This window comes from Paroedura picta, chromosome 7 (assembly GCF_049243985.1).
Source record: "Paroedura picta isolate Pp20150507F chromosome 7, Ppicta_v3.0, whole genome shotgun sequence".
In the NCBI taxonomy this organism is placed as follows: Eukaryota; Metazoa; Chordata; class Lepidosauria; order Squamata; family Gekkonidae; genus Paroedura; species Paroedura picta.
The window spans coordinates 13787391-13813886 of record NC_135375.1 but is presented as its reverse complement, the minus strand read 5'-3'; the positions used below and the strand labels follow the sequence as shown (position 1 = coordinate 13813886).

Genomic DNA, 26496 nt, shown 5'->3' with positions numbered 1-26496 from the left:
TCTTTACTATTTTGCGTTGGAAGAGAAGACGGCCAAACTGTGGCTCTCTGGATATCCGTGGACTACAATTACCATGTGCACTTGCCAGCATGTGCTGTCAAGGGCTCATGGGAATTGTAGTCCATGGACATCCAGAGAGGCTGGCAGGGGCACATGATAATTGTAGTCCGTGGACATCTGGAGAGCCCCCGTTTGGCCACCCCTAAAAAATGACAGCTACAGTTTTATGCATTTCTGGTTTATTTTCATTTTGAGCTCTGCGTCAGTAGCAAAGACAGAGGAGAGCAAAACCCATTGTCATGTTGCTGGGATGTGGTACTCCCCCCAGGAAAACCACTGGAAGGCAGCACACTTCAGACCAACAAAGCTTAATTTCTTTGGTGTGCAGGTACACTATGTATCTGAAAAAGTATGTATTAGTATTAGTATGTATTAGATGTAGTTTTAGTATCAGTAGGTTTCTACACAGGAAAACTTACACCAAGGATTAAATTTGGTTGGGTCTTAAAGGGTGCCATTGACTTTGTTCTGCTTCAAAACCAACAGGGCGACCCACCTGAATCTAACTTGAAACCACAGAGAGAAATTAAGATTTTGTTGACCGTTTGCCTTTCTCACAGGTCCTCTAGGCCAGGGGTAGTCAACCTGTGGTCCTCCAGATGCCCATGGACTACAATTCCCATGAAGCCCCTGCCAGCAAACGCTGGCAGGGGCTCATGGGAATTGTAGTCCATGGACACCTGGAGGACCACAGGTTGACTACCCCTGCTCTAGGCGGATCATGTAGTGTGAGTCAGAAAGATGCATAAAATGGGGCATTCAGTATAGAATGAAATAGGATCCGGGTGTCGAATGGACTGGAAGTCTAAAAACAGAACTGAACCAAAAGCCAAATATAAAACATGGCACCTTCAATGATCCAAAAATTGCACATCTTCTCTGAAGTTTTTTAAACGGATTTTCACGGTAACTATAGTCTGAACGCTACATGAAGCAGGACTAGGTAACTTCTGCATACCGTAGCCATCTCACCTCAAGTAGAAGTTTCAGAAGAGAAGAGCTGGTTTTTTATACCCCCCCCCCCCTTTTCACTGCTTGAAGGAGTCCCAAAGTGGCCTACAATCACCTTCCCTTCCTCTCCCTGTAACAGGCAGGTGGGACTGAGAGAACTCTCAAAGAACTGTTCTGGGAGAACACACACAAGAGAACCACGAGGATCCCAAGGTCACCCAGTTGGCTGCATATGGAGGAGTGGGGAACTAACTCAGCTCTTCAGGTTAGAGGTCACACCACTCTTAACCGTTACATGCTAGCTCTCAGGGATAGTTAATGGCTTGGTCTCCCAGCGCCTCTAAGCTGCAGACACAATGTCACCCGTGGACGTAAAGTCCATTTGTAGGGTTGCCAACACTGAGGTGGGAAATTCCTGGAGATTTGGGAGTGGAGCCTCAAAAAGTCAGAATTTGAGGATACAACAGTTCTCTCAGAGCTCTCTCAGCCCCACCTATCTCACAAGATGGCTGTCAAGGGGAGAGGGAGGAAATGCGATTGTAGGCCACTTTTAAGACTCATTTGGGTAATGAAATGCAGGGTATAAAAGCCAACTCTGCTTCTTCTTGCATACAATTGGCTTTTTTATTGTTTGGCAGGAATAGGAAACATCTGCAAGAAGGGGGAAGTGAAGAATACCCCCCCACACACACACACACACAGCAGTCTTTAAAACAGTTTCAGGTAGAAAAACTTCTTTTCAGAAATTTCGCATCCCTTTTTTAAAAAAGTAACACAAGACTGCATCATTAAAGTAAAATGACTTTTATTTAAGACAAAGAACCAAATCATGTCTTTTTGTTATCCTGTTAATCTTCAAGAAACTAAAGCAGTTATTCTAAAAAAAAACCCCAAAACTCAAGCCTCTCATTTTATTTGTCTTACATCGTGTCGGTAAGTCTTCTACCCTCAAAACAGCGCAAAACACCATTCTGCATTAAATTAGCCCCCAGTTGCATCTTTGGAGAGATACCCTTTCAAAAGGCTGTTGATTCTTTTAAGTTGAATGTCTGAAAGCAAGCTTGCCAACAGGCCTGGAGAAAAAGTGTATTGTACTTTTGCTGGCATCTTAATGTGTGAGAACAAAGGGGGAGCTGGGTAATCTCTGAAACCATAGTGAAAAATGCTTTCAAAAGTGCAAAATAGTCATTTATCATGAATTCAAGGAAGTGGCAGGTTACACTGGATGAGCGATAGGGTGGTGAGTGTCCTGTATAGTGCAGGGGGTTGGACTAGATGTCCCAGGAGGTCCCTTCCAACTCTATGATTCTATAAAGGCAATCATAACAACCAAACAATACTTGGTAAATTTGTGTGTAATAATACAACAACTTAACAAGTGTGAAATGAAAATTAAACCAGGCAACAGGGCATCCCAGTTCCAGCTGATGTCCCAACACGGATCTGGTAGTTCCCCAATTCGCAAGGTGGCTTCTACAGTGAGCCCAAATAATTGAAGGGGGAAAATGTAATAAGACAAGCTCTCACTCTTGGAAGCATTATTTACAATAGTTTCACAATCACGATTACACCACTCCCTTTCTGCCTTCCATTTACTGTGTACTCTGTTTTTTGTTTGTTGGCCTCTTAATACGTGGCATGGAGGGAAAGCTGCTAGCCCAACAGTATCCTGCCCTAATTTTAGCTGTGTGTATGTATGTGTGTGTGTGTGTGGGGGGGGATGCTCTAGACTGGGAAGGATGCATTGTTTTTGCTCATTTGCGTTGCTTCCCATTCAGCTACGCCGTTGATCTTTGCATTTGTTCTGTTGACAGGGATGGTGCCAGGAAACAGAGGAAGCAAGAGTGTTATCCCTTGGACTGCAAGGTGAACAAACCGGTCAGTCTTAGAGGAGATCAGCCCTGACTGCTCCTTAGAAGGCCAGATCCTGAAGATGAAGCTCCAATACTTTTGGTGCTTTAGGATGCTTAGGGCTGATCCTGCGTAGAGCAGGGGGTTGGACTAGATGGCCTGTATGGCCCCTTCCAATTCTATGATTCTATGATTCTAAGGGACCTGTAGGGTCATCTAGTCCAACCCTCTGGAAGATGAAGGAAATTCACATCAGAGAATAATATCGGCCTATCCATTGGCTTATTTGGTCTACCCGTGCTGGTGAACACCTTTTAATCAGCTGCATTAAAAGTGGGGTTTTTTTTTGGGGGGTACAGCTTCAGGACTTGCAAAGGGAAATACAATGTAAAATCAATCTGCGGAACTCCCCACCACAAGATGCAGTGAACTTTTAGATGGCCCTAAAAAAGAGATGTAAGAAAATTATAAAGGGCAGGTCCATAAAAGGCTGTTAGCATCATAGCTAAACAGAACTTCAGCGGTGGGGGGGGGGGGAGATCAGCCTCTGAATACCAGTCGCCGTGGCGGTAACAGGAGGGAAAGACACAAGCACACTCTGCCTGTGCACATCCTGGGCGCAACTGGCTAGCCCCTGTGGGAATCGAGAGGCTTTTGGTCTTCAGCAAGATTCTTGCATGTTCTTTGCCACACCTGTGCAATCTAAGCGATGTAGGTATTGGAAAGCAGGTGAATATGGACATTCACTCCTGAATGCTGAGAACCCCAGGCGAAATTCAAGGATGTCCAACAGACCGTCAGAGCAACCAAAAGCGAGAACACCAAATGTCGACGATCACCTGCCATCCCTCAGCATTTGCTTGCATGATCAAAGAACCGGGAAGGTGCATCCACAAAATTCATCAGGGATTGTCAGAAGGGGTCAGATTTTAGGCATTCGACACGACAAATAGAAGCTGGTGGCATTTCACAGTTTCCGGGGAGAGACATCCAAAGCGTTAGGTACTTCTGCAAGTCATCTCTTTAAATACAGGGAAATTTTAAAGAGTCGTGCGTCGAATATTGGAAGGGTAGAAGTTCAACTCTCTCTTCTGGTGTATGGCTCCATCTGCTGCATTTTCATAGGAAAGATATTCCGCACGTTCCGATACCCATCTGAGCGTTCTCAAGCCGAACCACCAGCGGATACGTCAACTAAAGTTGCCGTTTCACGTGTTTTTAATAAGCTTTTCAAAGTGAATGCAATCCTCTTTCTGTTCGAGAATAGATTTCAGCCGGTTTTACGAAGCAAGCAACCGGGGAGCCGTTTCCCAAGTCTGTTTGGTCCCAAGCACCATCAAGCAAACACTCCGGAATGCAACCGGTCATAACCGTTATCTCTCCGGCAGGTCAGCACGCAAATACTCATCATTCCAAAGAACTAAAACGAGAAGGAAGTAACAAATGAATTTTTTAAAATCAAATTTTCACCATGGGTTGCGTTCACGTCCACACTCAGAGAGTTACAATCCGAAACGGGTGTGAGTAAAATTGGCCTCAACCAGAGGCAGGGATCTTTTCTGTTCTGGCTCCAACCTGGTGGAACGATCAGGGCAGTTCCAGAGGGCCTGCAAGACAGGGTTGTTCCGCCAGGCTTACGGATGAGGCTGGGAAATTAACACCAAAAGACACTGGTTTCCCTACCCACAGCTCTGTCCACAAAAACACCTACCACCCAGCAAAATCAGGCTCCCCCTATTCGGTTAAGGGGGATTGGGAACATAAATTAATACAACTGAGTTAACATGATTTAATTTAAATGTGTTCTTTTAAACAGGGGTAGTCAACCTGTGGTCCTCCAGATGTCCATCGACTACAGTTCCCATGAGCCCCCTGCCAGAAAATGCTGGCAGGGGCTCATGGGAATTGTAGTCCATGGACATCTGGAGGACCACAGGTTGACTACCCCTGCTTTTAAACACTTCATCTATGTAAAGTTAAATGTACGAATCCTGTTGTTTCCTGTCCTGAGCCAACCGGGAAGGGCAGGTTATAAAAATAATTATTTTGCCCCAACTGTAGAAAAAAGCAAGGATAAAGGGGCACCATAAAGATGCACAGAATTCATGGCAGCTTAACTTTTCGTCCTAGGAGTGACTACAAAATGAGAAGATGTCTTGACTGAGCCCCTTGTGCAGGGGTAGTCAAACTGCGGCCCTCCAGATATCCATGGACTACGATTCCCAGGAGCCCCTGCCAGCGAACGCTGGCAGGGGCTCCTGGGAATCGTAGTCCATGGACATCTGGAGGACCACAGGTTGACTACCCCTGCCCTTGTGTTTTGGTCACGTCATGAGAAGACAAAAGACACTGGAAAAGAAAATCCTGGGGGAAAAGTTAGGAAAAGTTGGAGGCAGCAGGGGGAAAAGAGGAAGGCCTCCCCATGAGATGGACTGATTCCACCAAGGAACTGAGCGGGGCTGTTAAGGGCAGGGTAAGATGGTTTGGATCAGCGTTGGCCATAATATAGCTCTCCAGTTGTCCATGGATCAGTCCAATGGCCCTTTTGGTCCAATGCTCTGTGTCAGGGGTAGTCAAACCTGTGGTCCTCCAGATGTCCATGGACTACCATTCCCATGAATCAATTAGAATCATAGAACCATAGAGTTGGAAGGGGCCATACAGGCCATAGAATCATAGAATCATAGAGTTGGAAGGGGCCACACAGGCCATCTAGTCCAACCCCCTGCTCAACGCAGGATTAGCCCTAAGCATCCTAAACTAGGTGAAATTAAATTAGGTGAAATTAAATGGAAAGGGTTTTTGCCTGAGCATTAGGAAGGACTTCCAGACTTCCTCGGGAGGCAGTGGGCTCTCCTTTTTTTAAAGCGGAAGCTAGGTGGCCATCTGACAGCAATGCAGATTCGGGGAACTTAGGCAGTCCCATGGGCTCAGGTGGACGCAATGTCGCTCAGCAAAAGACTACCCCCCTGGGCCTCAGCAAAATTGTCAAGCGTTGACCAGCCCCGGTGATAAAAAGGTTGGGGATCGCTGGGGTAGCTGACAAACCAAAAGTGCCCCCCAATTTTCTCAAGCTGCTTTTGGCTAGGAGACTGTGGCCTCCTACGTCAAACTGCCCAGGAAGCCTTCGTGTGCTCAGACTAGTAGCCACAAGCTCATGCATCATTTCTAAAATGGTAAGGCTGGAAGGAACCCAGACGAAGGACAGATAACACTTGGTTAACCCATGTTCACACAGTGTCTCATTTTCCTCCTGCCACTGACCCCACTAGAAAGGTAACTACCGCCCGGAGAACGGGGACCGCCCAAATGTAAACTTTGTGATGAAATACCTTCACGATGGCGAATCCCAGAACCACCAACATCGCGTAGCTGAGAACGCTCTGGATGGCAAATACCATTTTGTCTGCGCAGCCCTAAACGGGGAGACAGGGGGAGAGAAAAGATCAAGACGGGTCGCCAAGTTAGTCTGTCCATCGCAGGAGAAAAGTCCAAGAGCACCATCAAGGCTAGCAAGGGGCAGGACTATGGACGTCACATCGGTATTCATACCTGTTTCAGGAAGTATACTAGAAGATTATCATCATCATCATCATCATCATCATCATCATCATCATCATCATCATCATTATTATTATTTTATTTGTATGACCGCTTTTGGTCCGCAGCTTCCAGGGGCCTTCTGGGGGGGCAGGGGCAGGGGCAGGCTCGCTGCGTCCATGGCGTGGCAAACCTGGCCCTGGACCCGGTAGAAGGGGGCGGCGGCAGCTGGCTCTGGAGGCTGCCCTGGGCTTCTGGCGGGCCCAGGGGCAGCCTCTCCACGATCACGACGTGGCGTGGCTGTCCCAGGGCCCGGCAGAAGCCTCTGGGTGGCTGCGGAGCTTTCCACGGCCTTCTGCCGGGCTCAGGGACAGGCTCGCCATGTCTACGACAGGGCCCGCAGCTCTTCAGGGAGCTCATTCCACCAGGTAGGGGCCAGGACTGAAAAGGCCCTGGCCCTTGTCAAGGCCAGGCGTGCCTCCCGGGGTCCTGGAATCATCAGCAGATTCTTACCCACAGAGCAAAGTGCCCTGCGAGGGGCATAAGGAGATAGGCGGACCCTCAAGTATGCAGGACCCAAGCTGCGTATAGCCTTCAAGGTTAATACCAAAGCCTTGAACCTAATCCGGAAACAAACTGGCAACCAGTGCAGCTGCTTCAGCAGAGGCTGAATATGGGACCTCCATGGTGATTAAGTGAGGACCCGTGCAGCTGCATTCTGTACCAGCTGTAACTTCCGGGTTAGGGACAAGGGTAGGCCCGCATAGAACGAGTTACAAAAGTCTAATCTAGAAGTGACCGTTGCATGGATCACAGTGGCCAGGTGTTCCAGGGGCAGGTAGGGTGCTAGTAGCCGAGCTTGGCGTAGATGGAGAAACGCCGTCCGGGCTACCTTAGCATAAGGAGCAATAAGGAGCAGAATTCCTCCTATCTTTGGCTTGAAGTGTCTTGCTCACTGTTAAGAAGATGTATTTTCCTGATACAATGTGCCCTTACCTCAGTGTTTAGATATTGCAGCTTGCCCAATGATCCTGTGCAGTTCTTACGAAACTGTTCCTTGCAGCAGCTTGCAGGAATGCTGTGGTTGCCAGAGGTATTGTACCAGCGGCTGCCGATCCAGTCCGTGTAGTTGCCGACTCCACAGCACTGAAGCTTTAAGGGCAGAATGGATGGAAGCAAAGAGCAGAGGTCAGATCCCTGCCACTGTTACTCAAATGGGGCTGATTGCCTGGGGCGCCAACGTCCAACAAAGGACACGCCAGGGAGATGGCAGAAGTAGACAGAACTTTATTGCGATAAAGGGGAATTAATAGAATCATAGAATCATAGAACCATAGAGTTGGAAGGGGCCATACAGGCCATCTAGTCCAACCCCCTGCTCAACGCAGGATCAGCCCAAAGCATCCTAAAGCATCCAAGAAAAGTGTGCATCCAACCTTTGCTTGAAGACTGCCAGTGAGGGGGAGCTCACCACCTCCTTAGGCAGCCTATTCAGTGGTAATGATCTGGAGGTCACCAGAACTGTACACATGACCCCAGGTGCAGTCTGACCGATGTGATACACAGCGGAACTATGACATCTTGCATTAGCTACAAGCTTTTAATACAAACAACTTTTTAGACATGCGCAGATGTCTGTAGATTAGTGTATACCTTTTTATCAGTATAAGTACAATTAGTTAAAAGTGAAGGATAAATATATTTTGTGAACATGTGGCATATTGATGATTTCCTGAAGACTCTGCCCAAAGGAACTCTGTAGTTTTTTAAAAAAATTATAGCTCTGAAAAACTACCAACAGTTCTGTTTACTCAGCCAAGTTCCCATACATTTTGCCAGATAGTCTCCGACCTCATGTTTCCCTAAACCATCTGACCGCCCCCTGTTTTGACAATGACCTTTTACAGAGTTACTGATGCCAACCGAAACAGAAATCAAGCTATAAAATCAAGCTAGGCACTCTAGAAAATGACATCGGCTTTATCCATGTGCTCCCCTGCTTAACACATTTGAGAAATGCTAACATTGCCGGAGCAAAGATTTAAAATACCGACCCTCTCTCTATAAATATTCCAGTTGTCAATTGTCCCCTGAAAACCAGATTATCCAAGCTTGCTGCCGTATGCATGAATTCTCTTTTCATTCCCAGCACGTGTGCAGCATAGCTGGAGGCTTTCAGAATTGTTCACACTCCAATATGAAGACCGGGTGTAGCCACCTGGTCAAAATGGAGCTAGTCCCTTCCCTGCAAAACCCAGAGTCAAAACCAGCATGGTAAAGCTCCCAGCGTTCTATTTACATTGGCCCCTTTCAAATAACCTTTGTAATCTGTTTTAGTAGCAGGTTTCTAATAGTTTTTTTCTTTTTTGTATGACGGTTCATACACAACCATTTTAAGAACCAGCTGGTGGATTTTATTTACTTTTCGTGCATGCCCAGAGAAATGCCCATCACCACTTTGGCGGTGGGAAGTGAATTTCCTCCAATACTCTGACATAGCATGGTAGCTGCAGCCACAAAATGGCTGCCACAGGAGGCGGAACCAGTGACAAAATGGCTGCCATAGCTTACCTCTAGTCATACAGGGAAGATCTGAATGCAGTGGTGCTAGCTGCAGCCAAACCAACATTAAAAAAAACCCCTGTGCAGCCAATTAAAAGTCCAGTGGCCAATCAGAAACCCTGGCTGGGCAAAAGTCCCACCTTTTCCCACCTACAAGAACCACACTGTGGCCCTTAGTTTACGATAAGTGTTAGATTGTTTTCATTTTTATTTGTCTCCTAATTTCCTGCCATTAATTATTGGCAAACAAATATCTGGAGAAAAACTGGAGCTACGACTATCAGATAAAGTAGCAAATTCATATTTACAGCTATTTATTACTTTAAAATCAGAGTCCAGTTGATTTGATTGTGCTACTTTAGACCCACACGGCTACCCATTTTAATCTATTTATTACTTTATTTATGCCCTATCTTTCTGAGAGTTATATTTCCAGCACAGGCAATTAGCTGCAGTGATTCTAAAACGTGGCACGTTCTCCTACCTCGTCCTGTAAATAGTCGATGGCGTGAGACTGAGAATTTTTCCCATCATACTCCTGGAAAACATGCTGCAACGGTTGACGGAAATCACTTTCAACCTGTAATGGGAAAGAACGTCCGTTTTATAAATCGATCTCCAAACTGAACATCTTATTTCACCAAGAGAGCCAGCTTGGTGAGGTGGTTAAGTGAGGCGGGCTCTAATTTGGCGAGCTGGGTTTGATCCCCCGCTCCTCCACATGCAGCCAGCAGGATGATCTTGGGGTTAGTCACAGTCCTGTTAGAGTTGTTCTTGCAGATCAGTTCTTTTAGAGCTTTCTCAGCCTCACCCACCTCACATAGTGTCTGTGGTGGGGAGAGGAAGGGAAGGCGATTGTGAGCCCCTTTGAGACTCCTTCGGGCAGTGAAAAGCGGGGCATTCATTCATTCATTCATTCATTCATTCATTCATTCATTCATTCATTCATTCATTCATTCATTCATTCATTCATTCATTCATTCAATATACCGCCCCACACTATGATGTACATAGAACCAGTAAAGTTGGAAGCATACATCAAACTATTTTTAACAGTGTCAACAGACCAAAACAGTCATAACAACTCTTATTTCCCAGTACAATCAAGCCTCCGGCATGGGAAGTGCACAGTTCTCCTGCAGCCCTCTGCAATTCGATTCAGAATTGTAACATGGTTAGATTATTGAGTGTGTTGTGACTTAACATGCATGCCTCTACTGCTCTGAATATTTTCCAGTCTGTTTAAGAACTGGACCGGTAGATGAATTTATGTTGCTTTAAGATCTTTTGATCATTGTATAAGTGGTAGTATTTCTATCCATGTTTAATGAAATAAGTTTCTTGTCCTTTTTATTTGCCATTCACACACAGGGATGCCAACTTCCAGGCGGGAATCACAAAGAATCCTAAACAGGGGCTGAGCAGAATGCATTTAAAGTAAACAGTAAGCCAATGAACAAAAGATTATTCTTGTCTGTTTTTCTTGTTTCAGATTTATCTGTAATCTTCACCAAAGTGCCATCCAGTAACACCCATTTTCAAAATATTTTCCTCAGTGGCAAAGCTGTTCTTCAAAACAGAGTAAGATACGGACATTTGCACCCACCTTTGATCTATAAATGAATCCAAGCACGAATGCAGACACCTCGGCAATGAAGATCAGCAGGATGATGAACAAGAACTGAAAAGGAGGAAATAGGAGACAGCTCAGAAAACCTAGATGTAAAAGTTGGAATCCTTCTGGACTTAAGAAAACAAGAGAAGCCATGTTGGATCAGGCCAATGGCCCACACTGTGTAACCCAGTGGCCAAAACCCAGGGGCCATCAGGAGGTCCATCAGCAGGGCCAGAAATCCAGAAACTCCCCCACTGTGGCCTTCCACCAAGTACAAAGTATACAGAGCATCCCTGCCCCAGATATAAGAGCATAAGAGAAGCCATGTTGGGTCAGGCCAGTGACCCACCCAGTCCAATACTCTGTGTCACACAGTGGCCAAACCCAAGATGCCATCAGGAGATCCACCAATGGGACCAGAACTCTGGAAGTCCTCCCACTGTGGCCCCCCAAGCACAAAAGATACCAAACATCACTGCCCCAGGTACAATATTCCATCTAAACCTTATGGCTAATAGCCACTCATGAACCTCTGCTCTTAAGAACATAAGAGAAGTCATGTTGGGTCAGGCCAAGGGCCCATCCAGTCCTACACTCTGGGTCACACAGTGTCCCAAAACCCAGGTGCCATCAGGAGGTCCACCAGCCAGAACTCCGGAGGCCCTCCCACTGTGGCCCACCAAGCACCAAAAATACAAACTTTTAGGTGAAGAAAGGGAAGTGAGCTGTGTCTCTCAGACATTGGTCCGGACAATTTAGCACTCACCCTACTGATAGACTGGCCTGTCTGGGGCTGGAGTTTTGCCCTTCCGAGGTGCCTATTCACCTGTGGCTTCTATCATGCCTGCTGCCTGGGTCAGGCTATGGTGCATGAGGACAGTATCCTCTGCTGGAGATAACTCTTCACCAAAGATTCCCCAACTTCCTGACTACACTGACTACCATATGGGGCAAAAGTCAGGGCTAGGGCAGTCCTGAAAGCTCTCAATAACCAGCTCTTCTTTTTCTGGTAGAAGAACATTATGTCTGCTCAAATAACAAGATGATGGGCAACAGGAACGTATGAGGTGCGGCTATTTAGCCTGCTCTGGAGCTTCACAGGTTTAAGATAACCAAGGCCAAGGAAAAAGGGACTTCTACTGAGGGGAAGGGGGAGCCAATGAAGCTAGAGCAGGAGTCCCCAACGTGGTGCCCGTGGGCACCCACCACGCCCCATGATCTTCTCGAAGCAGTCACAATATGGAGTGCTCCATCTCCCACGACACCCAGTTTCTATTTGCACCAGCCGCCCTCTGTCACAAGAAGAAGAAGAGTTGGTTCTTATATGCCGCTTTTCCCTACCCAAAGGAGGCTCAAAGTAGCTTACATTTGCCCTCCCTTTCCTCTCCCCACAACAGACACCCTGTGAGGTGGGTGAGGTTGAGAGCGCTGATATCACTGCCCAGTCAGAACAGTTTTATCAGTGCCGTGGCGAGCCCAAGGTCACCCAGCTGGCTGCATGTGGGGGAGTGCAGAATCGAACCTGGCATGCCAGATTAGAAGTCCACACTCCTAACCACTACACCAAACTGGCTCTCACCAAACAATCCCAAAGGGGCCTGTGGGCTCAAAAAGGCTGAGGACAACTGGGTTTAGTGTGCTAGACAAGGATCAGGATGAGACAATTACCCAGAGGGTAATTGTTTAATGGTTCAGCATCTTCTTGGAAAAGAGTGACAAGTGGAGAACCCGAAGGATCTGTCCTGGGGCCTGTGTTGTTCAACATATTTATAAATGATTTGGATGAGGGATTAGAGGGGATACTTAATAAAGTTGTAATTGATACTAAACTGGGAGGGGTAGTAAACACAACTGAAGACAGCAACAGGATACATGATGATCTTGATAGGCTCGAGAAGTGGGCTACACTGAATAAAATGAAGTTCAATAGGGACAAATGTAAAGTTCTGCATTTTGGTAGGCAAAACCATCCACACCAATATAGGATGGGGGAGACTTGTCTTGGCAGTAGCATGTGCAAAAAGGATCTAGGAGTCTTAGTAGACCACACATTGAACATGAGTCAGCAGTGTGACTCGGTGGCTAAAAAGGCCAATGGGGCTTTGGGCTGTATCAAACGGAGTATCGTGTCCAGATCACGGGAGGTGATGGTACCGCTTTACTCTGCTCTGGTTCGGCCTCACTTGGAGTACTGTGTTCAGTTTTGGGCACCACGGTTGAAGAGGGATGTTGACAAACTGGAGCGTGTCCAGAGGAGGGCAACAAAGATGGTGAAGGGTTTGGAGACCAAGACGTATGAAGAAAGGTTGGGAGAGCTTGGTCTGTTTAGCCTAGAGAGGAGACGACTGAGAGGGAGATCTGATAACCATCTTCAAGTATTTAAAAGGCTGCCATATGGAGGATGGAGCAGAATTGTTCTCTCTTGCCCCAGAGGGACAGACCAGAACGAATGGGATGAAATTAATTCAAAAGAAATTCCATCTAAACATCCGGAAGAAGTTCCTGACGGTTAGAGTGGTTCCTCAGTGGACCAGGCTTCCTCGGGAGGTGGTGGGTTCTCCATCTTTCGAAAATTTTAAACAGAGGCTAGATAGCCATCTGACGGAGAGGCTGATTCTGTAAAGGCAAAGGGGTGGCAGATTACAGTAGATGAGCGATTGGGATGTGAGTGTCCTGCATAGTGCGGGGGGTTGGACTAGATGACCCATGAGGTCCCTTCCAACTCTATGATTCTATGAGACTCAGGTTCAAATCCCCAGCTGCCACGAAGCTTACTAGGTGCACACGGTCCAGTCATTCCCCCCTCAGCCTAACCCACCTTTGCCCGCCTGTACCAGCCATTCCACCAGAGCTGCGTGTCCTCTTGTTCCCAGGGGCTCCATGGGGAAGGGGAGGAGACCTTTTCTGTACGATGTTCCTGCTCCTCCTCTTCTGCCCGCCACTTTTTAGTATGAGCATCTTTTTCACCCTCCGCAAGCCCTTCGACACAAAACAGGGGAACCTTCTTCAGGCCATGTCTGCGAGGGTTTAAGAAGACCTTGGCGAGCATCGCAGCCACGACTCCTCCTCCTGGCTGCATGGGAGGGGCCTGTTTGCCCCCCTCCCATTGCAGGGGGGGGAACAATCCTACCCAGGGACTGTTGCATCAGTGGCCGGTCGCCCAGGGAACAGCCGGGCACAAGTGGGCAGGTTGTGGGGCAGGCCGTTTCAGGCCCTTAAACAAGCCCCTGTGTTGGCTCTAAACATCAACATGACATAAAAGTCATGCCGAGAAACCTGTGTAAAATGCTTTTAGCCAGTTTGGTGTAGTGGTTAGGAGTGCGGACTTCTAATCTGGCATGCTGGGTTTGATTCTGCGCTCCTCCACATGCAGCCAGCTGAGTGACCTTGGGCTCGCCTCGGCACTGAGAAAGCTGTCCTGACCAAGATATCAGGGCTCTCTCAGCCTCACCTCCCTCACAGGGTGTCTGTTGTGGGGAGAGGAAAGGGAAGGCAAATGTAAGCCGCTTTGAGACTCCTTCGGGTAGGGAAAAGCGGCATATATAAGAACTAACTCTTCTTCTTCGGGTATGTTTTTAATTCCTGCATTTGAGAAGTTGCACACAATCAATGTTTATATAATTTTATCATTTACATTGTACAGACATCCAACATTTCGGGTCCTAACTGTTTTTCAGTTAGGTTTTTTCAGTTTTTTGGCTAACACACTAAGCCAGAGATCACTCTACCAGGAAACCCTATATGATTAATCCACACACAATCAAAATCTTTTACAATGATATTACATTTTTTAGAACACTGGGGAAATGATACAGAATCACAGAATCATAGAGTCGGAAGGGGCCATACAGGCCATCTAGTCCAACCCCCTGCTCAACGCAGGATCAGCCCAAAGCATCCTAAAGCATCCAAGAAAAGTGTGTATCCAACCTTCGCTTGAAGACTGCCAGTGAGGGGGAGCTCACCACCTCCTTAGGCAGCCTATTCCACTGCTGAAATACTCTGACTGAAAATTTTTTTCCTGATATCTAGCCTATATCATTGTAGTTTAAACCCATTACTGCGCGTCCTTTCCTCTGCAGCTAATGGGAACAGCATCCTGCCCTCCTCCAAGTGACAACCTTTCAAATAAAGAGCGGTATCATGTCCCCTCTCAAAACGAAAGTCAAAACAAAATTGCTGTTTGTATCTTTTTTCAGATGTCACACCGCTGTCCACACAAAGATCCGGTAAACTTCCATTTCACCAGACGCCTGCTTCTTCAGTGGATTCAAGAAACCACACAGGACAAGGTCTAAATAGGTGCCCAGTACAAAGGACCTCACCTTTAAAAGGTAAAGGTATCCCTTGTGCAAGCACCGAGTCATGTCTGACCCTTGGGGTGACGCCCTCTAGCGTTTTCTTGGCAGACTCAATACGGGGTGGTTTGCCAGTGCCTTCCCCAGTCATGACCGTTTACCCCCCAGCAAGCTGGGTACTCATTTTACCGACCTTGGAAGGATGGAAGGCTGAGTCAACCTTGAGCCGGCTGCTGGGATCGAACTCCCAACCTCATGGGCAGACAGCTTCAGACAGCATATCGCTGCCTTACCACTCTGCGCCACAAGAGGCTCTTAGCCTCACCTTTACAATCATCCTAATATAATCCTTCACAACAGTCAAACAGTCTTCTCAGCCCAAAAGAACATTTCGTCTCCTAGATGTTCTTTTGAGCTGAAAGTGTTGAGCCTATCGGGAACCAGAAGTGAAGAAGCCAGAAATATACACGATGTGATTATGGTACCAGGAAGTGACATGGGCATGTTAGGGAGACACTATGGTTAGTGGACGAAACGTCTATGGTAGAATGAGCCTTCTACTATAGAGATTCGGCCAAAATCCAGAGTGTCCCCCCCATGTCACTGAAGTGCCGATGTGACTTCCGGGTGATGTAGCCATGTTGCATTTATTTCTGGCTGTTTTTTTGGGAGGGAGGGGGGCAGGGGAAGTTCCCCCTGCTTTCTGATAGCCCTGAAGGGGGGCAGGGCTCCAACCTGGGGGATACCCCACCCTCACCTGGGAACAGCCAGCCCTATATTGAATCTCTCTCCCCCTCTTTTTAAAACAACAGACTAATCCGGCTTATCCCTCTAGACATGGGTGGCCTGACTGTGGCTCTCCAGAAGTCCATGGACTACCATTCCCATGAGCTCCTGCCAGCATGTCCATGTGCTGGCAGGGGCTCATGGGAATTGTAGTCCATGGACATTTGGAGAGCCACAGTCTGCCAACCTGCGCTCTAGGACAGTCCCAAACCGACATTATAACAGGGTATCTCGAAGGTGGTGGTGGTGGGGGTAGGGATAAAGTACTTACAACTCCCAACCCGATCCGGGACTCACGAAGGGTGGAGCAGCATCCGAGCAGGCCGATGATGAACATCACCACGGCGACGCCGATGATAATGACAGCCGGCAGGAGGACATACTGGTCCTGACGGAAGGGGTCGTAGGTCTTCGAGGTGTTCAGAACATAACCGCCGACATATGCAAGTCCCGCTCCAGCAGCCTTCCAATGCAAAACAAAACACAACAGGTTTGTTTCGAAAACCTCTCTGGCGAGGGTGGCCAGCCTCCAGGTGGTAAGAGCCAAAAATACAAAAATGGGGTACAGAGTGTGCAGCAACTTTAGGATGCTTAGGGCTGATCCTGCGTTGAGCAGGGGGTTGGACTAGATGGCCTGTGTGGCCCCTTCCAACTCTATGATTCTATGATTCTATGGCCTGTATGGCCCCTTCCAACTCTATGATTCTATGATTCTATGGCCTGTATGGCCCCTTCCAACTCTATGATTCTATGGCCTGTATGGCCCCTTCCAACTCTATGATTCTATGATTCTATGGCCTGTATGGCCCCTTCCAACTCTATGATTCTATGGCCTGTATGGCCCCTTCCAGCTCTATGATTCTATGATTCTAACTGTACAAAAGAAGAAAACACCCTGCTCTGCCTGCACTGCAGAGACACTTGGTTGCGAAATGCAACCTGGCTCCAGCACGTCATAGGGCTAAGGATGTTTTTTGTACAAAGGGAAGGAAGAGAAAGAGCCTGGTGCTCAGGCAGGAAGGAAGCAAGGCGGCTTCTTGCCCTCCACTTCAACGCCTTCAGGGTTTTTCTAAGAGGTAAAAATAGAATTGAAGGGGATATACGAAGGTGCTTTCTACAAAGTGAGAAAGCACCTGGGGATTTGGGGACAGCACTGGGGGACAGTAGTGGTTTGGGATTTTTGTGCAATGCAAATATGGAGCCCAGATGTGTAGATTTTGCATTGTACAAAGTCAGTTTTTAAAAATCCCATTTCCCACTTCCCCCTCTCTCCTCTGCATGACACGGCAAATTGAAGGTTCCGGACACTTACAAGGGACTGCATCATCTGTAGGCACCTAGGCCATATAATCACCTGTAAGACTAGGAAATCACCTCTCATTTGGGACCTTTTCCCAGAGAAGCACACAGCAAGATATTCCAATATTCCGGGGAGGTTAGTAATTCTAGGAACATGAAATCTGTGCAGTATAGTTTGAAGACATCAATGCTTATTTATTTGCTTTGCTTGTTTGTTTGTTTATTTCCTTCGCTTTCTAGGCTTACGACAGAATAAATAATTTTACAATAAAAACTTTGAAAATCTTAAAACGCCACTAAAACACACTGTCATTGCCCCCCTCCGCAGTTAAAACCATTTAAACCAGTTACACTTATTAATGTTATGCTATTTATTAGGAATAAGAAATATTTGCTGGCTGAGGATTCTGCCAATGCGGGACCAGAACCAGCCGACAGATTATAGAAGCAAGCAAATAATAACATGAGAATTTACACAACTGAACAAGGATAACGGCAGCGCTATTTCCTCATGGTTTCTGTTACCCGTGGAACAGAGCTATCTGGAGAAGAAATGCTATTTCTGACTCCTAGCCCCCTGCCCCAGTTCTCCACAGGAAAAGAGAAGTTTACTTATTTATAGCAAAGCCACACCAGCAGCTGTGAGGAATCTATTCCACTAGGCCCATATTCATCACTTCTTCCAAAATCAGCTTCCTATCAAGTGCTGAAGAGGCTTTGACTCAAAGAATTTAAGGAAATAAGGACTGAACGGCCATTGCCTGGTTCTGACGTTTGTCCGTGGACGCCAAAAAGACAAATGAGTAGCTTCTAGGTCCAATCCAGCCTAAACTCGCTCTAGAACACAGGTGGCCAAACTGTGAAATTATAGTGCATGGACAGTTTGGCCCCTCTTGGTCTAGGAGCTAAAATGACTAAACTGAAGCTATCATATTTCAGTCACACGAGAAGACAACTCAGTATGAGTTGAGCTAAGGCTCTTGCAGTTTCACCTTCCTTTAATGTTATTATTGTTATTGTTATTATGTTAATGCTATTGTTGTTGTTACCGCCTTACAGTTACTAGAATGATGTTGCCTGTACCATTTTGTTGTTTCATGTAAACCGCCCTGAGCCTTCGGGGAGAGCGGTATATAAATACAAAAAAATAAAATAAAAAATAAACAAATAAACATGAATTCCCACAATTCCGCAGGGCCTGCAAAAGGGAGCTCCTCTACCAGCATTTGCCTGAGACCGTCCAAACCCGACAATATCCATAGATTCCCCCCCCCCTGAATCTAACCTCATTTCATAATCTGTCTTGAATCTCAGCGAGAATGGCCTAATAAACTAAAAATAACCCCCCCTTAAGAAACAAGAATCCTCCGGTGCTTTAAAGACCAAACCGTTTTTTGCACATTACATGCAAGAAATGGGTTGCCCCTAGGCCAAGGGTCCCCAACACGGTGCCCACCAAGCATTTCTAGAAAGCGGGCATGGCCAGTTTTGGCTTTTGCCGAGCAGGAATTCTGACTGGCCGTGCAGATTTAAAACAAACCGGGTTTGGTGGCAGTCGTCATAATGATGTCCCCTGAAGGTAAGTGGTGCGTGAGCAAGAAAATATGTTTAAACAATATGTTCCTTTTAAAAGGTATCCTGTTAAGGAGAGCATCTGCCTGAAATGTCAAGAGGCACCTGTCACCACCACACCCTGACATTTTGTGGTTGGCTGCATCTCTTGCGGCAAGAGGGTGGCCAGCGTCCGGATCTGAAATGCCTGGAGATTTGGGGGGTGGTAGCCTGAGAGGGGACGGGGCCTGGGGAGGGACTTCAATGGGGTATAATCCTATAAAGCCCACCTGCCAAAGTGGCCGGTGCCTGTAGGCCAATTGTAGACCCTGGAGGTTACCAGCAGCCGAATGTGGCAGCCATTATGTGGTTGGGCCCACCATGCTGTGACAGATTTCAAAAGATGCCCACAGGCTCAAAAAGAGGTCAGGGGCCTCTGCCCCAGGCAGGGGGAGACAAGTTAACATTGTGTGTGTTGTGTAAAATAGTTGAAAACAGAAGGTTCAAAGGACCAGTACATTCAGGAAGGGCACAGTAAGATGTAATTAGAAGTAATCAAGAAAAGAAAACAGACAAACTGCTTTTAATTACGTCTGGATTCCAGTTAATTACGTCTTACCATGTCCTTACTGCGTTCAGCCTTTCAGCGTACAAAAACAGACAGGGGTTCTTCCTTATAATGTTTACACGTATCTTGCATCAGGTAGATCCACTTATAGTACCTGGTGATGCTGGGTCCAGCCCAGAGAAAAAGGAACCGGAGGATTTCCTGGATTTACAGCTCATCTCTGAACTACGGAGATCAGATCTCCTGGAGAACATGGCTGCTTTAGTGCTGTACCCCACTATATTGTCCTTCCCATATGGTTGCCAGTCCCCAGTTGGGGCCTGGGGACTCCCCCCCCCCCAATTCAGACGTTTAAGAAAAAAGGGGGAAATCCCCCCCCCCCCCACACACACACACACAGGAAAGAAACCTGGATTAAAAACAGTGCTTTTACGTCACCCAGAAGTGACGTTGGGGCATCAGTGAAGTTGGACGTTCTGGTTTTGGGGGAAAATCTATGGTACAAAGCTAATTCTACCATAGAGCTTTGCCCCAAAACCAGAGTGTCACCCCCAACACCACCAATGTCCCTATGTCACTTCCAGGTGACGTACAAATATTGCTTTTTCCCAAGCTTCTTCCCTCCCTGCAGCCAGTAAGTCCACCCCATCCCTTGCCAGCTGGTCCGATGTACCTTCCAACCCTATCCCCAAGCTCCACCCTCAAATATCCAGATATTTCAGAGGTCCCAAATGATAGAAGATACTAGGCTATTACACCACCATTTGCTCCTTCCTTCCTCCTCCCTATGCAAGCATTCAGATTTTTCCCATCACCAATTATCCAAAACAGCCTGCTGGCCTTGGAATGGTGATAAGAGGGATTGGCTTCTACCAGTTGCCGATGAAACACCTGCAGAACTGAGGTCATCTTGCATCCCACAGAACAACCTTGTAAATGGGAGGGGGGATTAAGCTGCCTCGGTTTACACAGAGCTATAAACTTCCTTGCCCGGCCTAATGTACCTAAAACTGTCTTTCATGTCTCAAGCAAGATGACAGCCAGCATTTATCAGGCTTCTCGTTCTGCTTGGCTGTCAGCAAGGATTTGAACATAAAATAGCCAAAATCACAATGCCCCTATACAGATCCATGGTACATACACACATGACACTGCCCTAGACTGGATCAGTCCCTTGGTCTATGAAGGTCAGTATTAACGACTCAGACTGGCAGCTCCTCTGATTTTTTTAAAACTGGAAATGGCAGGGATTGAACCTGGAACCTTCCGCCTGATCCTTTTAAGTGGAAACAGCAGGGATTGAACCAGGAACCTTCCGCACAGGAAGCAGAGTCTCTTCCGCTGAGCCACAGCGGCCTCACGTGGAATATCGGGTACGGTTCAGGTCACCGTATTGCAAAAAGGATATCACAAAGCTGGGGAAAGTACACAAGAGAGCGACCAAGGTGAGAAGGTTGGAGCACCTACCTTATGAGGACAGGCTGAAGAGTCCATTTAGACAAGAGACATGATCGAGGTTTATAGAATTATGCTTGGGGTACAGAGAGTTGACCAAAGTTTTTCTCCTTAAATGCTAGAAGTCGAGGCCATCCAATGAAGCCGGTGAGCAGTAGATGCAGCGTGGAGAAAAGGAAATCCTTCTTTTGAAATGTGAAATTTGCTACCGTAAAAAAAATGTGTTGATGGCCACAGGCTAAAATGGATTTAAAAAGGGATTCGCCAGAACTATGGGGGACAGGCCTATCAGTGGCTACCAGCCATGGGGGCTGAGGGGCACCTCCATGTTCAGAGGCTCTGAACTTCTGAATCCCAGGGCCAGGAGGCAACATCAGAGAAAGCCCTTAGCTTCTGTGCCCTGTTGTTGGCCCTCCAAAGGAACTGGTTGGCCACTGAGTGAGAGAGCATGCTGGACTCGATGGATCCTTGGCCTGATCCAGTAGGGCTCTTCTTGTGTTCTTAAGCGGTTACACACAAACCAGCCTGAATGCCGAAATTTCCATTCATTACAAAATGAGGAAGTGTCTTCCCTCAGCCCAACTTCCTCATTAAGAACAATCTGTCATGGGAGTGAAACCACGTGGCTGGACTGATTTCATGAATTTTATCACGAAAAGGGGAAATCAACCTCCGTCCCAGGGCACTCACAAGACATCGTTTAGCATCGTCGGGTGATGCAACGTCTCGAAATCCTGTTTCTGTATTTGACAGAGTGGTTGTGTTTCACTCCCACCTGAGCACAGGATATCCTGTCTTCACACAGCAGCTATGATTTGCTTCACTCTGTGGAAAAAGTGTGTTCACATTGTGTTGGCAAATGCCCGTGCCTTTCCCAGCACTTTGGCAAGGTAGATGTTGATGAAGAAGTTTTTATACCCCGCTTTTCACTACCCGAAGGAGTCTCAAAGTGGCTTGCAATCGCCTTCCCTTTCCTCTCCCCCCAAAAGACACCCCATGAGGTAGGTGAGGCAGAGAGAGCCCTGATATTACTGAAGAAGAAGAAGAAGAAGAGTTGGTCTTATATGCTGCTTTTCTCTACCCGAAGGAGTCTCAGCTTATATTTGCCTTCCCTTTCCTCTCCCCACAACAGACACCCTGTGAGGGAGGTGAGGCTGAGAGAGCCCTAACATTACTGCTGTGTGAGAACAGCACCATCAGGGCTGCGACTAGCCCAAGGTCACCCAGCAGGCTGCATGTGGAGGAGTGGGGAATCAAACTTGGCTCGCCAGATTAGAAGCTCTTAACCACTACACCACGCTGATGGAAGGATTAGCTAAGAAGGACAATTGCAGTGTAGAAAAACTTCTGCTTATGAAAGATGCATGAACTGTGCCAGAATAATATACACATGACGTATTAGAACACACTCACACGTGCTGTGTGCTGGTAAGTGCAATGATTTTTCTTTTAGATAAATGAGTCCTTGCTTTATTTTTGCTAGCTGCACTTCTGTGTTTGCCAAATGAAGCTTTTCCAGTGATGGAGATAACAATGGCAGGACAAGTTTTCCCTGGCCTGGTTTGTGTGTATCAAGCCTCGGGATGGGCACGAAACACATTTTTTGCAGTTCAGTTTGTGCTTGAAACCACACACCAAACCAAATGAACCAGGAGGCTGGCTTGCAAGCTGACCCAATCTGTCTTAGTTCGTGAACCATTTAAACCCCTGCTTTCCGCTCCCCGCGGGGAGCGGAAAGCAGGGGGCCACTGAAACCAAACACCTGCGCAGCTGTTTTTTGGTGGAGAACAAAAGGCAGGGGTTTAAACCCCTGCTTTCTGCTCTTCCCCGCAAACTGCAACAAAATTCATGAAAGTTCGCGGCTGTTCTTCCATTCGCAAACATTGCTTCAAGAACCATAAATCAACCACAACTGATGACAAACCTTAGTTCGCCATCTCAGTTTGGGCCCATCTCTATTAAGTGTTTATGAGATGGTAAAAAAGGCAACAACCCTAGTTAAGAAAGCAAAGCAAGCAAATGTCAAAAAACAATTTTTTAAACATGCAAATAGAATTTCCTCCCACTGTCTCTGTAAAAACCTGAGCTGTCATGCGAAAAGACTCTTAAATTTAGCTTCAGTTCCCCCCCAACACACAGAGGTTTGGGTGTAGGTTGCAATCTCTGCATCTGAATGGGTAAAAAGTTCATCCAGTGGGCTTGCCAAAATTTGAGTGCATTTGGGGCCCTACACAAAGCCTAATTCTATGTCTGCTCTTTAGAGAAAACAAACGTTTTTACACTGGGATTGTTAGCACAGGAACCATTTTCTTTTCTCTGGCTCTCAAACTGGAGTAGGAATTTTGGCAGGTATCCATGTGACTTCATCCTCCACCTTGTCTCCACAGTTTCTCCCTGAATAAAGTTTGAGTCAAGGCCAACAAAGTTTTACTTAGTTATAAGCGTTCATGTTCATTCATAGTTTGTCACCAGATACAGCTATTGCAAAGTTCCTCTAGGATTTTCTTTAAATGAACTGGAAATTGAAAAACCTTGTCTTTTAACACAAATGCTTTGTTATGGTTATGCCAGTAAAGGTGCTTTGACTTTGACTTGGAGATACAGTTTCCCAGTTTAGCTCCAATCTTTCTACAAACTCAGGAGTCAAAGTGTATCCAGAAAGCACACAGTCTCATAGCTCATAGAAGAACTGGTGTCCGCCACCAATTTCCTTCCATGACACCAAACACCCGCTGAGCTTTATGAAGGCTCTTACCTAAAACTGGTGGTATTAAACTTTTAAATCTAAAAATCCAGCAAAAAGCCATCCCCCTCCCCAGTGGTACGCAAGAGGAGACAGAGAGGAAAGCACAGAGAATCAAACAGGGTGGCTGCTGTCTTGTCCATTCAAGTTATGCATTCACACTGGCAACAAGGCCACAATGAGTGGCTTGAATGCTAGAGTGAAACCAGGGAGACCCGAGTTCAAATCAGTAACAGAGCTTATTAGGTGACTTTGGACGTTATATAATCTCAGCCTAACCTATCTAGTCTGATCTAGGATGTAGCCACATTTGGGACGCTGTGTACAGTTCTGGTTGCTGTATCTTTTGAAAGGATATTGAGGAGCAGAAGAAGGGGGCAACAAGATGATTAAAGGGCTGGAGAACAGCTAAAGAGTCTGGGCTTTTTTGTTTTAGCAATAAAGTGTGTCTGAGAGGGGACAAGGGGGAAGTCTTGGAAACTATGCAAAGGGTATAGATACAGGGGTAGTCAAACTGCGGCCCTCCAGATGTCCATGGACTACAATTCCCATGAGCTCCTGCCAGTGAACGCTGGCAGGGGCTCATGGGAATTGCAGTCCATGGACATCTGGAGGGCCACAGTTTCATGGAGGGGTCTTTTGCCTCTCCCACCCTACTAGAATTAAGCAGCTGACAGGAAATTGATTCAGGGCAGACAAAGGAAGCCCGTGATGAGTAAACAAAGCAAACAGAAGGAAAGCTAACCAGGTAAAAGTAAGGTCAATAAAGTAAAGCAACTAAAAAAGTAAAAGTCAATAAAGCAGTGTTCGCTGCCAGGAAACCTAGCGATAGCAGCAAGGTTTTGAAAAGGAGATTAGATAGGCATAGGGCAGTCTGTCTAGACTTTTTTTTACCATTGGGAAGCCCCTGAAACATTCTTCAAGCTTTGAGAAACCCCAGAAGTGGCATAATCGTGCAGAATATGGTTGGGAAGCAGAGCTATGGACACGCCCACCCAGGGCCCCACTCCCTCCAGGCCCATCATTGGCCATTTTAGGAGGGAGGGCAGATCGACATGACCATATAGGTTCATATCGCCCGATAAATGTTTGACAAATTTTAGAAATTTATTTAAAAATTCATTAACACCCACCCGTTCGGGAAACCCTTCGAGGGCCATCAAGAAACCCCAGGGTTTCACGAAAGTCCACTGGCCCATGGCTATCCAGTGATTAAAGGGAATTTCTACATTCAGAGGTAGCCAGATGCTGAATACGAGCAATTTGAGAGGACCTCAGCCTCCCTGCCCTACTTGTTTGGGCCTCCAGGGCAACTGGCTGGCCACTGTGAGAAACAGGATGTTCGACTAGATGAATCATTCACTCCTCTGAGCCAGCCAGGCACCTCTCGGGGTGGTTAGATTTGAAGCCAGTAGAACGTCAGGGACCAACGAGAGCTTTAGGGTCTAAAATGGGGGGAAGTCAAACTGCAGCCCTCCAGATGCCCATGGACTACAATTCCTATGAGCCCCTGCCAGCTGGCAGGGGCTCATGGGAATTGTAGTCCATGGACATCTGGAGGGCTGCAGTTTTGACTACCCCTGATCTAAACGTTTGAGAGTCACAGTTGTCTTCTCAAACTCCAATCTGAGACACAAGTCTCCTGGAAGCTCTTGTTGGTCCGTAAGACGCCACTGACCTCGAATCAAATCCTTTTACTGCAGATCTTCACGGCTGAAACCATCTTAGGGTCATTGTAAGCCGTGTTATGTCGCCCTGAACACTTGAGAAGAAGAACGAAATTGCTTTGTAGACCACTGTTTTTCTCTGTTCAGCAACCGCTGCTTAGTTCAGCTTATGGATCAGGGGTAGTCAAACTGCGGCCCTCCAGATGTCCATGGACTATGATTCCCATGAGCTCCTGCCAGCGAACGCTGGCAGAGGCTCATGGGAATTGTAGTCCATGGACATCTGGAGGGCCGCAGTTTGACTACCCCTATAGATCATGGAAAAATCGAATTCAAAAAGGGAAACCTAATCAAAACTGCAATTCTTATATCGTTCTTAGTATTATTATTAGTAGTAATAAGCAAACCAAATCTTCGGGGGGGGGGGGAGGTGCACACACAACTCAAGAAGGTTTTCAATGCAAGAGACTAGCTTAGGTGGGTTGGCCATTGCTTGTCTCTGCATAGGCACCCTGGATTCCCTTGGTGGTCTCCCATCCAACAACTAACCCTGCTTAGATTCTGAGATGGGCTACCCTGGGCCATTGAGGTCATGGCAAGGGAGAAGCCAAGGGGGGCATAGCAACCCTGGATTTCCTTGGGGGTCTCCCACTCAAGTACTAATTGCTTGCTTAGTTTCTAAGCTCTCCCAAGATCTGGCTAGCCTGAGCCACCCAGGTCCGGGCAAAAGACAAGAGAGAGGTGGCTGACCACTGCCTGCGCAGAGACCCCCGACGTCCTTGGTGGCCCCCCATCCTAGGACTCACCTGGGCCGACCCTGCTTAGCTTTCAGCGGTGACGAAATCAGGCAAGCCCAAACCATAATCCCCAGCAGGTAAAGGTCCCCTTCTGCTCCTGCCTCCTTGGAAGCCCCGGAATTGCTCCGGAGGAAACTCAACCTGGAGCTTTTCACACCTGGAGCTTTTAAGGTCTGATCCCAGAAACCCAGAAACCAAGTCAAAAGCGGAACAAAATGTGCGTCCAGCGGCACCTCGAAGCCCAACAAAGTTCAAGGTGTGGAGACCCTCCGACCACGCCCTGGGCACCCACCACCAGCTCGGGTAGTCCAACTGCGGCCCTCCAGAGGTCCGTGGACTACAATTCCCATGAGCCCCTGCCAGCTGGCAGGGGCTCATGGGAATTGTAGTCCATGGACCTCTGGAGGGCCGCAGTTGGACTACCGCTGTGCAGGAGAGAATCAACCAGCAGTAAACCAGCCCACAGCATCACGACGCTCTCCCAGCCAAAGACGCATCAGCCTGAAGAACGGCGCTTACCCAAAAGATGAGGCTGATCAGGAGCAGCACGCTCTTGGAGGTGATCACGCCGCAGTCCATCTCGCTCGAGGGTCCCCACCTGGCGCCCGCACAAACACACACACACACGCGCAGCGCTCCCGCACCTCTGGCGCTCTGAGCAGGGCTCCGCTGGTGCTCACATGACGCTCCCCTCCCCTCCCGCGGTCACATGCTCCGCCATGCACAATGCACACCCTCCATGCGCCTCCCCAG

At 47.3% G+C, this 26496-nt stretch overlaps 1 protein-coding gene across 2 annotated transcripts; it reads right to left on the bottom strand.

The window, feature by feature from the left end:
* Positions 1 to 1799: 1799 nt before the first annotated feature.
* Positions 1800 to 26496, bottom strand: LOC143842091 (tetraspanin-36-like). Of its 2 annotated transcripts, XM_077346779.1 has the most exons (7): positions 26263 to 26496; positions 15935 to 16126; positions 10571 to 10645; positions 9449 to 9544; positions 7399 to 7554; positions 6195 to 6278; positions 1800 to 4282 (listed from the first exon to the last, which is right to left on the bottom strand). In XM_077346779.1, the coding sequence occupies exons 1-7, from the start codon at positions 26320 to 26322 to the stop codon at positions 4199 to 4201; spliced, it is 747 nt and encodes a 248-aa protein (XP_077202894.1). In that variant the 5' UTR covers positions 26323 to 26496; the 3' UTR covers positions 1800 to 4198. The 2 variants fall into 2 exon arrangements, with proteins under 2 accessions (XP_077202894.1, XP_077202892.1); XM_077346777.1 differs by lacking the exons at positions 15935 to 16126; positions 26263 to 26496 and adding an exon at positions 13398 to 13683.

Bases quoted from the DNA above. Each gene is read 5' to 3' on its own strand.
- LOC143842091 (XM_077346777.1), bottom strand. From the start codon at position 13,658: ATGCAGCCAGGAGGAGGAGTCGTGGCTGCGATGCTCGCCAAGGTCTTC. The intron at 10,646-13,397 runs GTGGGTTAGGCT...CCTCCTTTTCAG, and splicing joins GCTGGTACAGGCGGGCAAAG to TTCTTGTTCATCATCCTGCT. The intron at 4,283-6,194 runs GTATTTCATCAC...TTCTCGTTTTAG, and splicing joins TGGGATTCGCCATCGTGAAG to TTCTTTGGAATGATGAGTAT.